Genomic DNA, 18,358 nt, shown 5'->3' on the forward strand with positions numbered 1-18,358 from the left:
TCTTGGCACTCCCAGCCCTACAGGAGGGCAGCTCCCCAGTCCAAGCTCTTCTCTGTCCCAGCACCCCGATGTGGAACCAGCTTCCCCCTGAAACTAGAACAGCTGAGTCCCTGCCCATCTTCTGAAAACATCAAACCGTACCTCTTCAAACAGCATTTTAAGTAAACCCCCCCCCCCCCTATATCTGAGGAAAAATGGTCTTTCTATGCCTGTGAGATTTTTGTCCCACCTAGCTATTTTAAGATGAGTCTGCTAAATGACAAATGTAGAACAAATTCATAACTGTTCATATTTAGGACATAACATGGTAATGTAGCATTTGAAACAGGTGACTTCCATTATGATATAATTGTGGGCAAAAATAACCCAGTTTAAATCCCTGGATGTGGTAAGCCTGTACTTGTGAAGGAAAGTATTACATTTAAAATGTGTTCTAGCCATGACTTCTGTAGTGTAGCTGCATATTCAAACATATTCAACTATCACTCACTAGTTCAGAATATACCCATTATTACAGCCGTGTTACAGGTTTTTCCCTCCATTTTTTAATGTATTTTTAGGTTGGACATTTAGCACATAAGGTGGTAATCTGTGCACCCTGTCAGTTGTTACAACTGTGCTGGTTGCCATCTCAGTGGGAAGGTGTTTCACCTGTTGGCCCAGGTGCTACTTAGGACTGGCTGGCCAAGTGCTCCAGTTGAACTTGAGCACTACATCAGCTGAGGTGTGAGTTCAACTTAAATTTGAAAGAAGGCTGAGCTTTGGTTTGCCCTGCTTGTTTTGCTCCATAGTCTTACTACCTATTCTAAATTGCTGTGGGTTTTCCTTTTAGTTCGTTTTTTCAGAGGCAAACCTAGGTGTGCATCCGCGATGGCTGTCTGTTAGAACCCCTTACTAGTGGCTTTGCCAACTTTCAGTTTGCATCCATGCTGTGTGCATCCATGCTGTGTCAACCCCTTACTAGTGGCTTTGCTAACTTTCAGTTTGCATCCATGCTGTGTCAACCCCTTACTAGTGGCTTTGCTAACTTTCAGTTTGCATCCATGCTGTGTCAACCCCTTACTAGTGGCTTTGCCAACTTTCAGTTTGCATCCATGCTGTGTCAACCCCTTACTAGTGGCTTTGCTAACTTTCAGTTTGCATCCATGCTGTGTCAACCCCTTACTAGTGTCTTTGCTAACTTTCAGTGTACATCCATGCTGTGTCAACCCCTTACTAGTGGCTTTGCTAACTTTCAGTTTGCATCCATGCTGTGTCAACCCCTTACTAGTGGCTTTGAACCCCTTTAAACTTTGTTTTAGCATTCATTCAATTGTTACGTTCCCACAAGACAAACTCAATGTCGCTCACAAAGGGAACTAACAAAGAAAATCACTGACAACCGAACTACCCAAGGTAACAAACATGCTTTTAGTAGCACATTCCAGCCTCAATCCCAGGCAAAAAAAGTCAATCATTGCATAGATTGTTCTAACAGAACAATAAATCACATTTCTGTCAAATTTAAAATGGTTAAAATATTTTATGGGTCATTCCACCTCGAAGCACAAGAATGTTCTGAAATAATTTTTTAGAAACATAAGATTAGCATTCCTGCATCATTTTTGTTGAATTTGATGTCAGAAATTAAGTTAATTTATTGCACCCAAACAACTGTCGTGAAACAAAACAGGGCCCTAGTCGTTTGTGACAGCAAGGTCAGGTGATGGATAACTCAAGCCTGCTGCCCACCGTCTGTTTTGTACTTTACATAATCTAGAAGAGATGCAATCACTGCATGAGTTGAGGTGGTGCTCATCTTTAAACTACTCCAGCACCTCAAACTGCCGCCGGCATCTAAAATGAGTACCAGCATTTAGTTTTTTATTCCGCTTCAAGCACTGCTGTGGCCGACATCATCTAGGAGAGATGCAAGACCAGATACAGGAAGTCACAGCCTCATCATGAACGTCTTAATTTCTCGCTCCGGTAGTAGGTAACCATCACCAGTTAGCTATCGTCAAAGGAACGATCTATAAATTCATACATCCCAAATAACTAAATCCTTATGGAGGGAATTCCTATCTGACCGCGCGTAAATGGCAAGTAATTGCCTTTAAAAAAAAAAAATACCGATTCTTATGCGTTTTCTGACCTTGAAGTTAAGCATGAGAATAGCATGCTATTCACCCGATATTCCTTTGGGGAGGAGATCAAAGAAATGAAGGTGTGGCAGAGGTGAGTCTACAGATTCTAACCTTGATTTAACTCCACCACCTCTTTACGCGTTATGAAACAATAAGGTCGAGCAACCAGTCTGTTCTTAAGTGAAACATCTTTCTTTTCCCCGATAGAACTAACACTATTCTCACACAGTAATTGCATAGGATCTCCACGGTAATACCCAAATAAACTGTCACTTTACTGTTAGCTTCATTACATTTTGCATCACTCCATTACATCGTTAGTTCTCCCCTCCCGTCACGTTGGTGTGGTTGTTCCTGATAATCATAGATCATATTAGCCTAACGTGTTAGCCAGTTGTGCAGTAATTTAGGACATGTAGCCTGATTGAATCATTATGGAACTCAAGACCACACCGTAGCAGGTTAGCCTGGCGTACGGTTCACGACCGTTGTCATCACAGTTCCATGATGAGTGGGGATTATGGTTTATTTATAGACTACTATATAGACTACCGTTCAACCTCTCTTGTACACATTTCTCACTTTCCAATATTTCATGGTTTCAACAATTGAATATGTCAACTTTCAGGATGAATCTAATCACTATTTTTGATTCACCAATATATGTTGTGCCTAAAAGTTATCCAAAACAGTTTTTTTATTATTCAAAATAAACTGAACAAAAATATAAATGCAACATGTAAAGGTGTTGGTCTCATGTTTCACGAGCTGAAATAAAAGATCCCAGAAATGTTCCATACGCATAAGAAGCTTATTTCTCGCAAATGTTGTGCACAAATTTGTTTACATCCCTGTTAGTGAGCATTTCTCCTTTGCCAAGATAATCCATCCACCTGACAGGTGTGGCATATCAAGAAGCTGATTAAATTGCAATTGGCATGCTGGCTGCAGGAATGTCCACCAGAGCTGTGTGGAGGAGTATTTCTGTCTGTAATAAATCCCTTTTGTGGGGAAAAATTCATTCTGATTGGCTGGGCCTGGCTCCCAAGTGGGTCGACCTGGCTCCCAAGTGGGTGGGCCTATGCCCTTCCCAACCATGGCTGAGCCCCTGCCCAGGCATGTGAAATCCATAGATTAGGGCCCAATGCATTTATTTCAATTGACTGATTTCCTTATATAAAACTGTAACTCATCAAAATCTTTGAAATTGTTGCATGTTGCATTTTATATTTTTGTTCAGAATACTTTCCTAACCCTAAATAATATACAAGATCAGAGTATTTTTAAATCCACCAATTGGTGCTGTAACGGAGACTTCTTGCTGCGGTGGTGTGTGGCCATCTTTACTTCTTGCTGCGGTGGTGTGTGGCCATCTTTACTTCTTGCTGCGGTGGTGTGTGGCCATCTTTACTTCTTGCTGCGGTGGTGTGTGGCCATCTTTACTTCTTTCTGCGGTGGTGTGTGGCCATCTTTACTTCTTGCTGCGGTGGGGTGCTGCCATCTTTACTTCTTGCTGCGGTGGTGTGTGGCCATCTTTACTTCTTGCTGCGGTGGTGTGTGGCCATCTTTACTTCTTGCTGCGGTGGTGTGTGGCCATCTTTACTTATTGTTGCGGTGGGGTGCTGCCATCTTTACTTCTTGCTGCGGTAGTGTACGGCCACGTCTGAGGACATGGAGTACATGGGAGAGGTCTTCCCCTCCACTCTGGAGATCTGGAGCATCCGACATGGGTCGTGTTTCAGAAGGTAGCTCTCAAAGGTCTCCCAGCCTCCTCCCACACGCACCATCACATGCTTGTTGTGTAGCATCTAGGAGAAGAAGATTATTGTCCATTCAGTGTTCACAAATTAACATGTGTGTTCTGCTTTATCCCAGGCAAGACGAATAACAAACATATGTAAAAACTGGGATAATCTTTAGCTGACAATATAATTTCATGGTGTAGTACAGGGGTATTCAAATCAGATCCTAGAGGTCTAGAGTACTGCTGATTTTCTGTTCTACCTGATTATTAATAGAACTCACTTGGTGTCCCAGGTCTAAATCAGACCTTGATTAGAGGGGAAGAATAAAAATCACAATGGAACTGGCTTTGAGGTCCAGATTTGAAATGGCCTTTTGTATTAGTTGGTAATCTCTAGAATCCACAGCTAGTACTACTACACTGAACAAAATATGAATACAACATGTATTGATTCCATGTTTCACAGCTAGTACTACTACACTGAACAAAATATGAATACAACATGTATTGATTCCATGTTTCACAGCTAGTACTACTACACTGAACAAAACAACATGTATTGATTCCATGTTTCACAGCTAGTACTACTACACTGAACAAAATATGAATACAACATGTAAAGTGTTGGTTTCATGAGCTGAAATAAAAGATCCTAGAAATGTTCCATACGCACAGAAATCTTATTTCTCTCAAATGTTTGGTGCACAAATTAGTTTACATCCCTGTTAGTGAGCATTTCTACCATGCCAAGATAATCCATCCACCTGACAGATCTGGCATATTAAGAAGCTGATTAAAATAACATGATCATTACACAGGTGCACTTTGTGCCGGGGGACAATAAAAGGCCACTAAAACGTGCAGTTTTGTCACACAACACAATGCCACAGATGTCTCAAGTTTTGAGGGAGTGTGCAAATTGGTATGCTGACTGCAGGAATGTCCACCAGAGCTGTTGCCAGAGAATTGAATGTTAAGTTCTCTACCATAAACCTCCTATTATATATCCTTTTAGAGAATTTGGCAGTACGTCCAACCGGCCTCACAACCGCAGACCACGTGTAACCACGCCAACCCAGGGTCTCCACATCCAGCCCCTCCCCCTGAGGGGTCGTCTGAGACCAGCCACCCTTGACAGCTGATGAAACTGAGGGTGTATTTCTGTCTGAAATAAAGCCCTTTTGTTGGGAAAAACTCATTCTGATTGGCTGGACCTTGCTCCAATGTGGGTGGGCCAGTCTCCCAAGTGGGTGTGGCTATGCCCTCCCAGGCCCACCCATGACTGCGCCCCTGCCCAATAATGTGAAATCCATAGATTAGGGCCTAATTTATTTATTTAAATTGATTGATTTCCTTATATGAAATGTAACTCAGTAAAATCTTTAATTGTTGCATGTTCCTTTTCATATTTTTGTTTAGTACAATATTCGCACATCATTAACAATGGCATTGTTGGATTCCTTTTCACTAATAAATGACTCAACTAGAAATCAACATGCTGTGGTTAACCAATACATTGTAACGTGGGCTGCATTTTATACAGCAACATTCTGTTTAATTTAAATTACAACTGTTTAATACCTCATGCTGCCTGCTACATATTGCACATTTTCTGGGTGGGTTGGGTACCATGGCAACCTCTTACGCCACACCAATAAATAGCAGGAGAGGGAAGTAAAAAGACGCTGCCATTGTCATCAGACACAAACATTTGTTTTACTATCGTTGTTGGAACCAAACAATTGATTCTCATCCAAAACCAAAGCCTAAAATAGCCTTTTTCCTTGTGTGGACCGGGAAAAATGTCCCCACTTGTCTGGATTTCATTGTTTTACTACAGTAAAACCAAACACACAAAAGAATAAATGTCCATAACCTCATACGTTGTGTTTTTAACTGGATGGGAACCCCAGGTCATATGCATTCTACTAATGGTGTGATAAACAACAAGATAACAAATCAGAAGCTAAACATTTAGAGTGTCACTGACAGGAAGTACCAGTTTGACCCAGTGCAGGCACACTGCTGATTGTTGCTGACTGTTAGCCTTGATGGCCAAACACATTTTTACATTTACATTTTAGTCATTTAGCAGACGCTCTTATCCAGAGCGACTTACAGTAGTGAATGCATACATTTCATACATTTGTTTTTTTTCTGTTCTGGCCCCCCATGGGAATCGAACCCACAACCCTGGTGTTGCAAACACCATGCTCTACCAACTGAGCTACAGGGAAGGCCAAACACAACAATGTACACTTAATCAGGTCTGACAGGAAGAAGGTAAGAGAGTGTTCCCCACACCCATATGCACTATATAGACAAAAGTATGTGGACATGCCGTCATACAATGCCACCTTTCTAACAAGTCAGTTCGTCACATTTCTGCCCTGCTACATCTGCCCCGATCAACTGTAAAGGCTGTTATTGTGAAGTGGAAACGTCTAGGAGCAACAACAGCTCAGCTGCGAAATGGTAGGCCACACAATCTCACAGAATGGGACCGCATAATGCTGAAACGCATAGGGTGTAAAAATAGTCTGTCGGTTAAAACACTCACTGCCGAGTTCCAAACTGCATCTGGAAGCAACGTAAGCACTAACTGTTCGTCGGGAGCTTCATGAAATGGGTTTCCATGGTTGAGCAGCTGCATACAAGCCTAAGATCACCATGCGCAATGCCAAGCGTTGGCTAGAGTGGTGTAAAGCTCGCCGCCATTGGACTCTGGAGCAGTGGAAATGCAATCTCTGTATTTTTTTTTTTTTTTTTTTCACCTTTATTTAACCAGGTAGGCCAGTTGAGAACAAGTTCTCATTTACAACTGCGACCTGGCCAAGATAAAGCAAAGCAGTGTGACACAAACAACAGAGTTACACGTGGAATAAACAAACGTACAGTCAATAAATAACACAATAGGAAAAAATCTATATACAGTGTGTGCAAATGAGGTAAGATTAGGGAGGTAAGGCAATAAATAGGCCGTAGTGGCGAAGTAATTACAATTTAGCAATTAAACACTGGAGTGATAGATGTGCAGAAGATGAATGTGCAAGTAGAGATACTGGGGTGCAAAGGAGCAAAATAAATAAATAACAGTATGGGGATGAGGTAGTTGGATGGGCTAAATCAAATTAAATCTTATTTGTCACATACACATGGTTAGCAGATGTTAATGCGAGTGTAGCGAAATGCTTGTGCTTCTAGTTCCGACCGTGCAGTAATATCGAACAAGTAATCTAACCTAACAATTTCACAACAACTACCTTATACACACAAGTGTAAAGGAATGAATAAGAATATGTACATATAAATATATGGATGAGCGATGGCCGAACGGCATAGGCAAGATGCAGTAGATGGTATAGAGTACAGTATATACATATGAGATGAGTAATGTAGGGTATGTAAACATTATATAAAGTGGCATTGTTTAAAGTGGCTAGTGATACATTTATTACATCAATTCTTTCATTATTAAAGTGGCTAGAGTTGAGTCAGTATGTTGGCAGCAGCCACTCAACGTTAGTGACGGCTGTTTAACAGTCTGATGGCCTTGAGATAGAAGCTGTTTTTCAGTCTCTCTGTCCCAGCTTTGATGCACCTGTACTGACCTCGCCTTCTGGATGATAGCGGGGTGAACAGGCAATGGCTCGGGTGGTTGTTGTCCTTGATGATCTTTTTGGCCTTCCTGTGACATCGGGTGGTGTAGGTGTCCTGGAGGGCAGGTAGTTTGCCCCCGGTGATGCGTTGTGCAGACCTCACTACCCTCTGGAGAGCCTTACGGTTGTGGGCTGAGCAGTTGCCGTACCAGGCGGTGATACAGCCCGACAGGATGCTCTCGATTGTGCATCTGTAAAGGTTTGTGAGTGTTTTTTGGTGACAAGCCGAATTTCTTCAGCCTCCTGAGGTTGAAGAGGCGCTGCTGCGCCTTCTTCACCACGCTGTCTGTGTGGGTGGACCATTTCAGTTTGTCCGTGATGTGTACGCCCGAGGAACTTAAAACTTTCCACCCTCTCCACTACTGTCCCGTCGATGTGGACGGGGGGCCGCTCCCCCTGCTGTTTCCTGAAGTCCACGATCATCTCCTTTGTTTTGTTGACATTGAGTGTGAGGTTATTTTCAGGCTATTTACAGATATGATGAATCACGCTTCACCATCTGGCAGTCCGACAGATGAATCTGAGTTTGGCGAATGCCAAGAGAATGCTACCTGCCCGAATGCATATTGCCAACTGTAAAGTTTGGTGGAGGAGGAATAATGGTCTGGGCTGTTTTTCATGGTTCTGGCTAGGCCCTTTAGTTCCAGTGGAGGGAAATCTTAAAGCTACACCATACAATTACATTCTAGACGATTCTGTGCTTTCAACTTTGTGGCAACAGTTTGGGGAAAGCTCTTTCCTGTTTCAGCACAAAAGCGAGGTCCATACAGAAATAGTTTGTTGAGATCGGTGTGGATGAACTTGACTGGCCTGCACAGAGCCCTGACCTCAACCCCATCGAATGTCTTTGGCATGAATTGGAATGCCGACTAAGAGTCAGGCCTAATCACCCAACATCAGTGCCCGACCTCACTAATGCTCATGGCTGAATGGAAGCAAGTCCCCACACCAATGTTCCAACATCTAGTGGAAAGCCTTCCCAGAAGAGTGAATGCTGTTATAGCAGCAAAGGGGGGACCAACTCCATATTAATGCCCATGATTTTGGAATGAGATGTTTTATGTGCAGGTGTCCACATACTTTTGGTCATGTAGATGTGGAGAGAGAGAAAGGGAGAGCGAGAGAGAGAGGAGGGGGGGAGAGGAGAGAGAGAAAAGGAGAGCGAGAGGGGGGGAGAGCGAGACAGAGGGAGTTACTACTCTGCAGGAATTTTAATTAAACCCTCTTGCTGTTTGGGGTTTTCGGCTGGGTTTCTGTATAGCACTTTGTGACATTGGTTGATGTAACAAGGGCTTTATAAATACATTTGATTGATAGTGCATGTAGCTTGCTCTCCGTCAAGCCTCCAGCAGCATAATGTAATAACATCAAACATTTAACAGAATCAATCAACAGTCCATTGGCAGGGCAGTGGTTCCAATCATGACAGTATTGTCCCCAAGGCTCTGTGACTAGGGAATATAATGGGCTTTTGGTACAGAGGCCTTTTCAATCATTAATCTATGGTGCTGGGAGACAGGGGGACCCCAGCTAGATTTGTACCCAGCAGAGAGAGGGGAGCCTGGGGGTGGCCTTCTGTGATCTCAACATTTCAGATTGGTCAGTCCCCTCAGTAAAGGTACAACACATTCATTTACCGAGAAGGGCTGAGAAGGTCAGTCTCCACAGACTGACTGCTTGTGGAAGGCCAAGGGACAGGGTATTCATTCTTCTATATACTGTACACTACACCCAGCCTACACCCTTGGCTTTTTAGCTGGAGGATAGGGGCCAGCTTTGTATAAGCCCACACCCTTGGCTTTTTAGCTGGAGGATAAGGGGCCAGCTTTGTATAAGCCAACATCCTTGACTTTTTAGCTGGAGGATAAGGGGCCAGCTTTGTATAAGCCCACATCCTTGGCTTTTTAGCTGGAGGATAAGGGGCCAGCTTTGTATAAGCCCACACCCTTGGCTTTTTAGCTGGAGGATAAGGGGCCAGCTTTGTATAAGCCAACATCCTTGACTTTTTAGCTGGAGGATAAGGGGCCAGCTTTGTATAAGCCCACATCCTTGGCTTTTTAGCTGGAGGATAAGGGGCCAGCTTTGTATAAGCCAACATCCTTGGCTTTTCTCCTGAAGGACATGATTCCATTGCACCACAACACTTTTTATTTTGTCTTCAGATGACTGTGGGCTGAAAACTAATTTCTCTCCTAGCAAAGGATGATATTTCTGACCTGTCAGCAATGCATTTTATTAGAGAAGAGGCAGAGTGGAGAGAGAGAGGGGGAGGGTGAGAGAGAGGGGGAGGGTGAGAGAGAGGGAGGGAGAGAGAGGGAGGGAGAGAGAGAGGGGGGAGGGGGGGGGGAGAGAGAGAGGGAGAGAGAGAGGGGGGAGGGGGAGGGAGAGAGAGGGGGAGGGAGAGAGAGAGGGGGAGAGAGAGAGGGGGAGGGAGAGAGAGAGGGGGAGAGAGAGAGGGAGGGAGAGAGAGGGGGGGGGAGGGAGAGAGAGAGGGGGAGAGAGAGAGCGAGAAAGGGAGAGGGCATTAACACTGCAGGAATTTTAATTAAACCTTCCCTCTCAGTGAAGGCAGAGCGCTGTGGTGAGAACCTAGAGTGAGAGGTTGAGGGTCACACCTATGAGCTGCTGGAATTGTTTAGCAGGAAGCTCACATATAAAAACACACAGTAACAGACGTTCCATTCCATCCAACGCTCTAGAATCTAAGAGGTGCATTCTTGGGTTCTAATATGAACAGTCATGGACAAAGAAGAATCAAGACTCTCGCCTTCGGTTGTGACTTGTCCTTGGTTGCTCAGCAACTCTCATGTATGGTTGAAAGAAACACTGTCTATAGTACAAAAGGCAGTCAGCGAATGCTGGGTATTCACATTTTGCACAGTAGAACATATTTTCTAAGAGGAAAGCATGCTTCCAGATAGATAGACACTGGATGGTATTTTGGTGGATATTTTTCTCCTCGTATATCCTTTTTTTATTTTGCGATGTTCATGTTATGATCAGTGGACTGACGTTCACTGTATATTTCAGCTATCTGTCAGTAGAGGGCACTAAATCGGACCCTAAGGTTTATTTCAGACGCTGAACACTGGTCCATGTCCGGTGAAAACCGGGCTAACATTAGGAACCTGTCCTATTCTCCAGTTGTGATCCTTACAGAGTTGTCCATCCAGAAGCTGGGCTACCAGTAGAGGGTCTTTCTAGAGTGGATTGTCAGCACATCTCGAACTACAGTCCAGATCCTCCTTCCACAGCATCCTCGTTCTCAGACGTGTGAATCCTGGCTGGAGGTTGCCAAGTAACCACAGATCCCAAGGGCACCAATGCTCCCTCAACCAATCTGTACTTGTCAATAGACTTCATTCGTGCACAGTGCTTTTTGTAAGGTTTGTTTGAGGTACAGTATTTATTTAGCTACATAAGAAAATACTATTTTATGTAAATGGGGAGGATTATTAATAAGTGCTGTTAGCACCATGGCAACAATAATAGCATTATCCTCAAGCATCTTTTCTAACCCTATGGACTATTTATCAAGCCTGTTGGATTGAACCTGAGGGCTCTCTTCTCCCAGTACAGTGGGGGAACCAGAACCACATCAACCCTGGCTGACTAGATGGATAGAACCTGTTTTAGCAGGGACAATACAAGGAGGAGTCCTTTTTATATATCTCTCCATGGGTTGGCCTCTTGGCCTAGAGACAGACATAGTTGGAATACCATCCCCAGTAAATGAAGCCTCTCAGCAGCAGAGGAGCTGCTACCAGCAGAGACAATGGACGTCTGTTATCCCACAGTCAGGCAGTCCAAATATCAACACACTGCAATGTGCACCGTGACTGTAACGGTATGAACGTGGCAGTGTTCCAAATGGCACCCTTTTAGTTAGTGCACTGTTTTTGACCAGGGAATCTGGTCTAAAGTAGTGCACTATAGAGAGAATAGGGTGCCATTTGGGACACGACCTGTGACCTTACATTGAGATAAAGAACCTTATTGTTGGTGAACTGAAACCCCATATAATCCAGCCTGGATAAAACCCGGACAAAAAGTGACAGTTCAAAAAACAACGAAGTCTGTGGGCAAAAATTGGGTCAACTAAAATCCAGACTCATTAAATTCAGACTCATCAAATCTCAGAACAATGAGAAAAGAGTGGGTTTGCAATGGGGACAGAATAGGATGAGTCATTCAACAGCCATCTGTAGTCATAGATGGTCTATGGTCCCTGAGGACACTAAGGAGCAATGGGCCTAAGTAAGTAAGAGATTCTGTAGACGGCGTACAATCCATATTCATACCTGGCATGTCAACTCATATAAACAAATATTATATTATACTATAGGTCTACTATATTTATATGCTGGGGCTCCCGAGTGGTGCAGTGGTCTAAGGCACTGCATCTCAGTCCTAGAGGTGTCACTACAGACACCCTGGTTCAAATCCAGGCTGTATCACAACCGGCCGTGATTGGGAGTCCCATAGGGTACCGCACAATTGGCCCAGCGTCGTCCGGGTTTGGCCAGTGTAGGCTGTCATTGTAAATAAGAATTTGTTCTTAACTGACTTGCCTAGTTAAATAAAGGTTAAATATGTTTTTTATTTTATTTTATTTGATTGTATTCACTGAATGAAGTCCACAAAGACACTACAGTGAATACTGTAGCATTTAATATATCATACTGTAGTATTTACAGTTAATACTAGTATAAATAATGTAGTGAAAAAAAATACTATACAATATACTATGGTAATTAATGTAGTGTTTTTGTGGATTGGAGTATACTGTAATATTTACAGTAGTGTTTTTGCATACTGTAATATATTCTAGTAATTACTGTAGGATTTTTGGGGACATTACTGTAGTATTTTGGTTTTAATATCTTTGACATAGAAGTGGGGGGCTTTCTCCTTGAGGAAAGCAACTGGAGAAAAACAAATAGCAAAATGTTCCATAAACTGTAGGTAGGTCTGGGTTCTGCCAGGAGAGTTCAGAGCTTCTGCTCTTTTCTATATCTATAGGGAACACAATATATGGTCTAGACTTGGCATGTAGGTTTCTCCCTTACGAGTGGTACAAGTAAGGATACGGAGGGGAAAAGTGTAGTGTTTTTGCGGACATTACTGTAGATTTTACTACTGTTTTTTTTGTGTGGATAATACTGTAGTATTTATTGTAGTATTTTACAGCATACTACAATTAGGTGATAATGCCCGAGAAGCTGGTGTTTGGAGGATATATTGATATGGTGTTGTTAAGCCCGAGATTAAGTCTATACTGTAGAATACGTACATTTTATAGTAAGTACTACACATGATCGAGGGATACTACAGTATGTAGTATAGTATTCTACAGTATACTACAGTTTACAATATAATTATATAGTAAATACTATAGTATACTACAGTTTACAATAGAATTCTATAGTAAGTACTATAGTATTCCATAGTAAACTGTAGTATTTTTCATATGGGAATATCCACAGCAATATGTAACAACACAACCCCAGTGTAAATCACTTACAGTAAATCATTTACATCAGATTTCAATGCTTCAGATTTGATCCCACTGTCCACACAATTTAAAGTCCAGCTGCCTGCGAGCTAAGTGGCTGAACCGTGCGGAACTAGAAAATCATGTTAGAAAAACAAGGTTCTTGTTCCAGAGGTTGGTCCAGTGGTTAACCCTCCATTTCACACCGTCTCTACAAAGAACAACAAAAATACCAAAGGGAAGTGGAGTTCCCCTTTAAACAAGCAAAAACAAGGTTCTTGTGTAACAAGCTATAAAATGAGGTGTCACCCACACTGGTGAATAGCATATTCTATCCTACACGGGGTGTGTGTGTGATGTGTTGCACCCACCCTGATGAATAGCATCTTCTCTCCAAAGCGGTAGCGGCCCTGGGCCTGTCTCTCCACACAGAACTTATTGGAACACTTGCAGGGAGGGTCCTCCGAGATATGCTTCACCTGACACACACACACACACTTTAAAATACTTGATTTGAAGACACAAATTCGCATTTCAGGACAGATATCTGGACCCCTAGGGAAACAGACAGCACCTTCTGAACCCCTGGGGAAACAGACAGCACCTTCTGAACCCCTGTGGAAACAGACAGCACCTTCTGAACCCCTGGGGAAACAGACAGCACCTTCTGGACCCTTGGGGAAACAGACAGCACCTTCTGAACCCCTGGGGAAACAGACAGCACCTTCTGGACCCCTGGGGAAACAGACAGCACCTTCTGAACCCCTGGGGAAACAGACAGCACCTTCTGAACCCTTGGGGAAACAGACAGCACCTTCTGGAACCCTGGGGAAACAGACAGGACCTTCTGGAACCCTGGGGAAACAGACAGCACCTTCTGGAACCCCTGGGGTAACAGACAGCACCTTCTGGACCCCTAGGGAAACAGACAGCACCTTCTGAACCCCTGGGGAAACAGACAGCACCTTCTGGACCCCTGGGGAAACAGACAGCACCTTCTGGACCCCTAGGGAAACAGACAGCACCTTCTGGACCCCTAGGGAAACAGACAGCACCTTCTGAACCCCTGGGGAAACAGACAGCACCTTCTGAACCCCTGGGGAAACATACAGCACCTTCTGAACCCCTGGGGAAACAGACAGCACCTTCTGAACCCCTGGGGAAACAGACAGCACATTCTGAACTCTTGGGGAAACAGACAGCACCTTCTGGAACCCTGGGGAAACAGACAGCACCTTCTGAACCCTTGGGGAAACAGAGAGCACCTTCTGGAACCCCTGGGGTAACAGACAGCACCTTCTGAACCCCTGAGGAAACAGACAGCACCTTCTGAACCCTAGGGAAACAGACAGCACATTCTGAACTCTTGGGGAAACAGACAGCACCTTCTGGAACCCTGGGGAAACAGACAGCACCTTCTGAACCCTTGGGGAAACAGACAGCACCTTCTGGAACCCTGGGGAAACAGACAGCACCTTCTGAACCCCTGAGGAAACAGACAGCACCTTCTGAACCCTAGGGAAACAGACAGCACCTTCTGGAACCCTGGGGAAACAGATAGCACCTTCTGGAACCCTGGGGAAACAGACAGCACCTTCTGGAACCCTGGGGAAACAGACAGCACCTTCTGGAACCCTGGGGAAACAGACAGCACCTTCTGGAACCCTGGGGAAACAGACAGCACCTTCTGAACCCTTGGGGAAACAGACAGCACCTTCTGGAACCCTGGGGAAACAGACAGCACCTTCTGGAACCCTGGGGAAACAGACAGCACCTTCTGGAACCCTGGGGAAACAGACAGCACCTTCTGGAACCCTGGGGAAACAGATAGCACCATCTGAACCCCTGGGGAAACAGACAGCACCTTCTGGAACCCTGGGGAAACAGACAGCACCTTCTGGAACCCTGGGGAAACAGACAGCACCTTCTGGAACCCTGGGGAAACAGATAGCACCATCTGAACCCCTGGGGAAACAGACATCACCTTCTGGAACCCTGGGGAAACAGACAGCACCTTCTGGAACCCTGGGGAAACAGATAGCACCATCTGAACCCCTGGGGAAACAGACAGCACCTTCTGGAACCCTGGGGAAACAGACAGCACCTTCTGGAACCCTGGGGAAACAGACAGCACCTTCTGGAACCCTGGGGAAACAGATAGCACCATCTGAACCCCTGGGGAAACAGACAGCACCTTCTCCTCCACACAGCAAGGCTGCCATGACTGCTGATACAGAGCAGTACCTCTCTATCCTCATCTTATGTAGGCCTGTTATCTGAAGGCCAGGTACAGTCAGCGTGTAAACATGACCCAGACTGCTATCTGAAGGCCAGGTACAGTCTGCGTGTAAACATGGCCCAGACTGCTATCTGAAGGCCAGGTACAGTCAGCGTGTAAACATGACCCAGACTGCTATCTGAAGGCCAGGTACAGTCAGCGTGTAAACATGACCCAGACTGCTATCTGAAGGCCAGGTACAGTCTGCGTGTAAACATGACCCAGACTGCTATCTGAAGGCCAGGTACAGTCTGCGTGTAAACATGACCCAGACTCCTATCTGAAGGCCAGGTACAGTCAGCGTGTAAACATGACCCAGACTGCTATCTGAAGGCCAGGTACAGTCAGCGTGTAAACATGGCCCAGACTGCTATCTGAAGGCCAGGTACAGTCAGCCTGTTTAACGTGACCCAGACTTCCCAATATCGCCACAGCAAGCCTACACTGATATCCAAGGCTGTTCAGGTGTGATGAGGGGCTGGTATTGAAGCATCTCCTCAGAAAAGGTCTGTTAAGGTGTGATGAGGGGCTGGTATATAAGCATCTTGTCAGAAAATATCTGCTCCATGTAACAGTCATGTGAACAGCCTACCTCCAGAATCAGCACCTCTCTCTGGAACAGCCTACCTCCTGAATCAGCACCTCTCTCTGGAACAGCCTACTTCCTGAATCAGCACCTCTCTCTGGAACAGCCTACCTCCTGAATCAGCACCTCTCTCTGGCCTCCAACAACATTAACCATCATTCTAAACATAACCCTTAACCCTCTAGAAATAGCATTTCACCTTGTGGGGACTAACACAATATCCCCAGTTGGTCAAGTGTCTTGTTTGTTTACTATTCTTGTGGAGATTTCTGTTATAGTTAAACACCAGATTAGTAGGGAGGTCAATAAGGGTCTAAAACCACCACAAATTACTGGTAATCCTCAGAAATTCCCAGAAATATCCATGGAAAAGTTCAGTATTTCTTGAAATTCAGGGAATTTTACAACCCAACTCACTGCATCATCCAACAGCTTCCCTGTGCTCTTCTGGCTAGACGACGAGCACTTGGTAGGAGAGGGGGATGGGGGGTTTGGAGAGGGGAATGGGGGGTTTGGAGAGGGGGATGGAGAGGGGGTTGGAGAGGGGGATGAGGGGGATGGAGAGAGGGAGACAGGTGAAGGTAGAGGTGCTAACTCCTCCTGTTCTATCTCCTTCTCCAGCTTGATAAGCCCTGGAGGCTCCACGTTGTACCTAAAGAAAGAGACAATGGGAAAATCAGTTTACATTAAGGTATACATTACTTAAGGGATAATCAACGAGGGGCTACGCATTCTATGGAAAATCATTAACAACGTGGAAGGAGTGTTCCTCAGCAGAGAATAATAAACAACATGGAAGGTGTGTTCCTCAGCAGAGAATAATAAACAACATGGAAGGAGTGTTCCTCAGCAGAGAATAATAAACAACATGGAAGGTGTGTTTCACAACGCCTCAGCAGAGAATAATAAACAACATGGAAGGTGTGTTCCTCAGCAGAGAATAATAAACAACATGGAAGATGTGTTCCTCAGCAGAGAATAATAAACAACATGGAAGATGTGTTCCTCAGCAGAGAATAATAAACAACATGGAAGGTGTGTTCCTCAGCAGAGAATAATAAACAACATGGAAGGTGTGTTCCTCAGCAGAGAATAATAAACAACATGGAAGGTGTGTTCCTCAGCAGAGAATAATAAACAACATGGAAGGTGTGTTCCTCAGCAGAGAATAATAAACAACATGGAAGGTGTGTTCCTCAGCAGAGAATAATAAACAACATGGAAGGTGTGTTCCTCAGCAGAGAATAATTAACAACATGGAAGGTGTGTTCCTCAGCAGAGAATAATTAACAACATGGAAGGTGTGTTCCTCAGCAGAGAATAATAAACAACATGGAAGGTGTGTTCCTCAGCAGAGAATAATAAACAACATGGAAGGTGTGTTCCTCAGCAGAGAATAATAAACAACATGGAAGGTGTGTTCCTCAGCAGAGAATAATAAACAACATGGAAGGTGTGTTCCACAACGCACCAGCTGAGTAGAAATGACCTTTCACAGAGTTGCATTATTTTCCATCTCTTTTATACCATGGCTATAATTTAACACATTTTCCGCTAGAAATGTGTACAACAGCCACTGAAGTAGCTAACAAGTTAAGCTACAGTAGTTGCCGTGGTAACCAAACCGACTTGCTAGTGTGGCTAACCAAACCATCAGTCATAGCTTGCTATTACGAAAATCGAATACAACAATGCCAATAATATTTTCAATTTGACTTTTGCTTTTCAAAAGCAGCTCAAACATAGAACATTTAAGAACCATAGCCTTTTTAATTCTACCGTGAAAATATACTGTGTGTTATAGGAAAATTACGCTCTAGAATGCCCTTCGAGCCAATCAAAAACAAGTATTCAACAATGCAATGGTTTAAAGTGGCCTAGGGTGGTCTGGCAGTCAAAGCCATTGTCTTTTAGATCTATATACCACTGCAGCATGGGGTTGAATCTGGCCCACTGCCATTTCAGCACACAGATTATATATACCACTGCAGCATGGGGTTGAATCTGGCCCACAGCCATTTCAGCACACAGATTATATATACCACTGCAGCATGGGGTTGAATCTGGCCCACAGCCATTTCAGCACACAGATTATATATACCACTGCAGCATGGGGTTGAATCTGGCCCACTGCCATTTCAGCACACAGATTATATATACCACTGCAGCATGGGGTTGAATCTGGCCCACTGCCATTTCAGCACACAGATTATATATACCACTGCAGCATGGGGTTGAATCTGGCCCACAGCCATTTCAGCACACAGATTATATATACCACTGCAGCATGGGGTTGAATCTGGCCCACTGCCATTTCAGCACACAGATTATATATACCACTGCAGCATGGGGTTGAATCTGGCCCACTGCCATTTCAGCACACAGATTATATATACCACTGCAGCATGGGGTTGAATCTGGCCCACTCCCATTTCAGCACACAGATTATATATACCACTGCCATTTCAGCA

General features: G+C 44.3%; 1 protein-coding gene across 1 annotated transcript in view; it reads right to left on the bottom strand.

Moving 5' to 3' along the window:
* Positions 1-1,396: 1,396 nt before the first annotated feature.
* LOC106584757 (growth arrest-specific protein 2) overlaps positions 1,397-18,358 on the bottom strand; it is a 59,592-nt gene continuing 42,630 nt past the window's right edge. Inside the window, exons 6-8 of the mRNA XM_045706300.2 lie at positions 16,305-16,539; positions 13,395-13,502; positions 1,397-3,934 (exon numbers count right to left, since the gene is read on the bottom strand). Of these exons, the coding sequence (XP_045562256.2) occupies positions 3,758-3,934; positions 13,395-13,502; positions 16,305-16,539 (520 nt within the window). The 3' untranslated portion in view covers positions 1,397-3,757. The remainder of the gene's footprint in view (positions 3,935-13,394; positions 13,503-16,304; positions 16,540-18,358) is intronic.

The sequence above is a fragment of the Salmo salar genome, chromosome 23 (genome assembly GCF_965601325.2).
Source record: "Salmo salar chromosome 23, fSalSal1, whole genome shotgun sequence".
Lineage (NCBI taxonomy): Eukaryota > Metazoa > Chordata > Actinopteri > Salmoniformes > Salmonidae > Salmo > Salmo salar.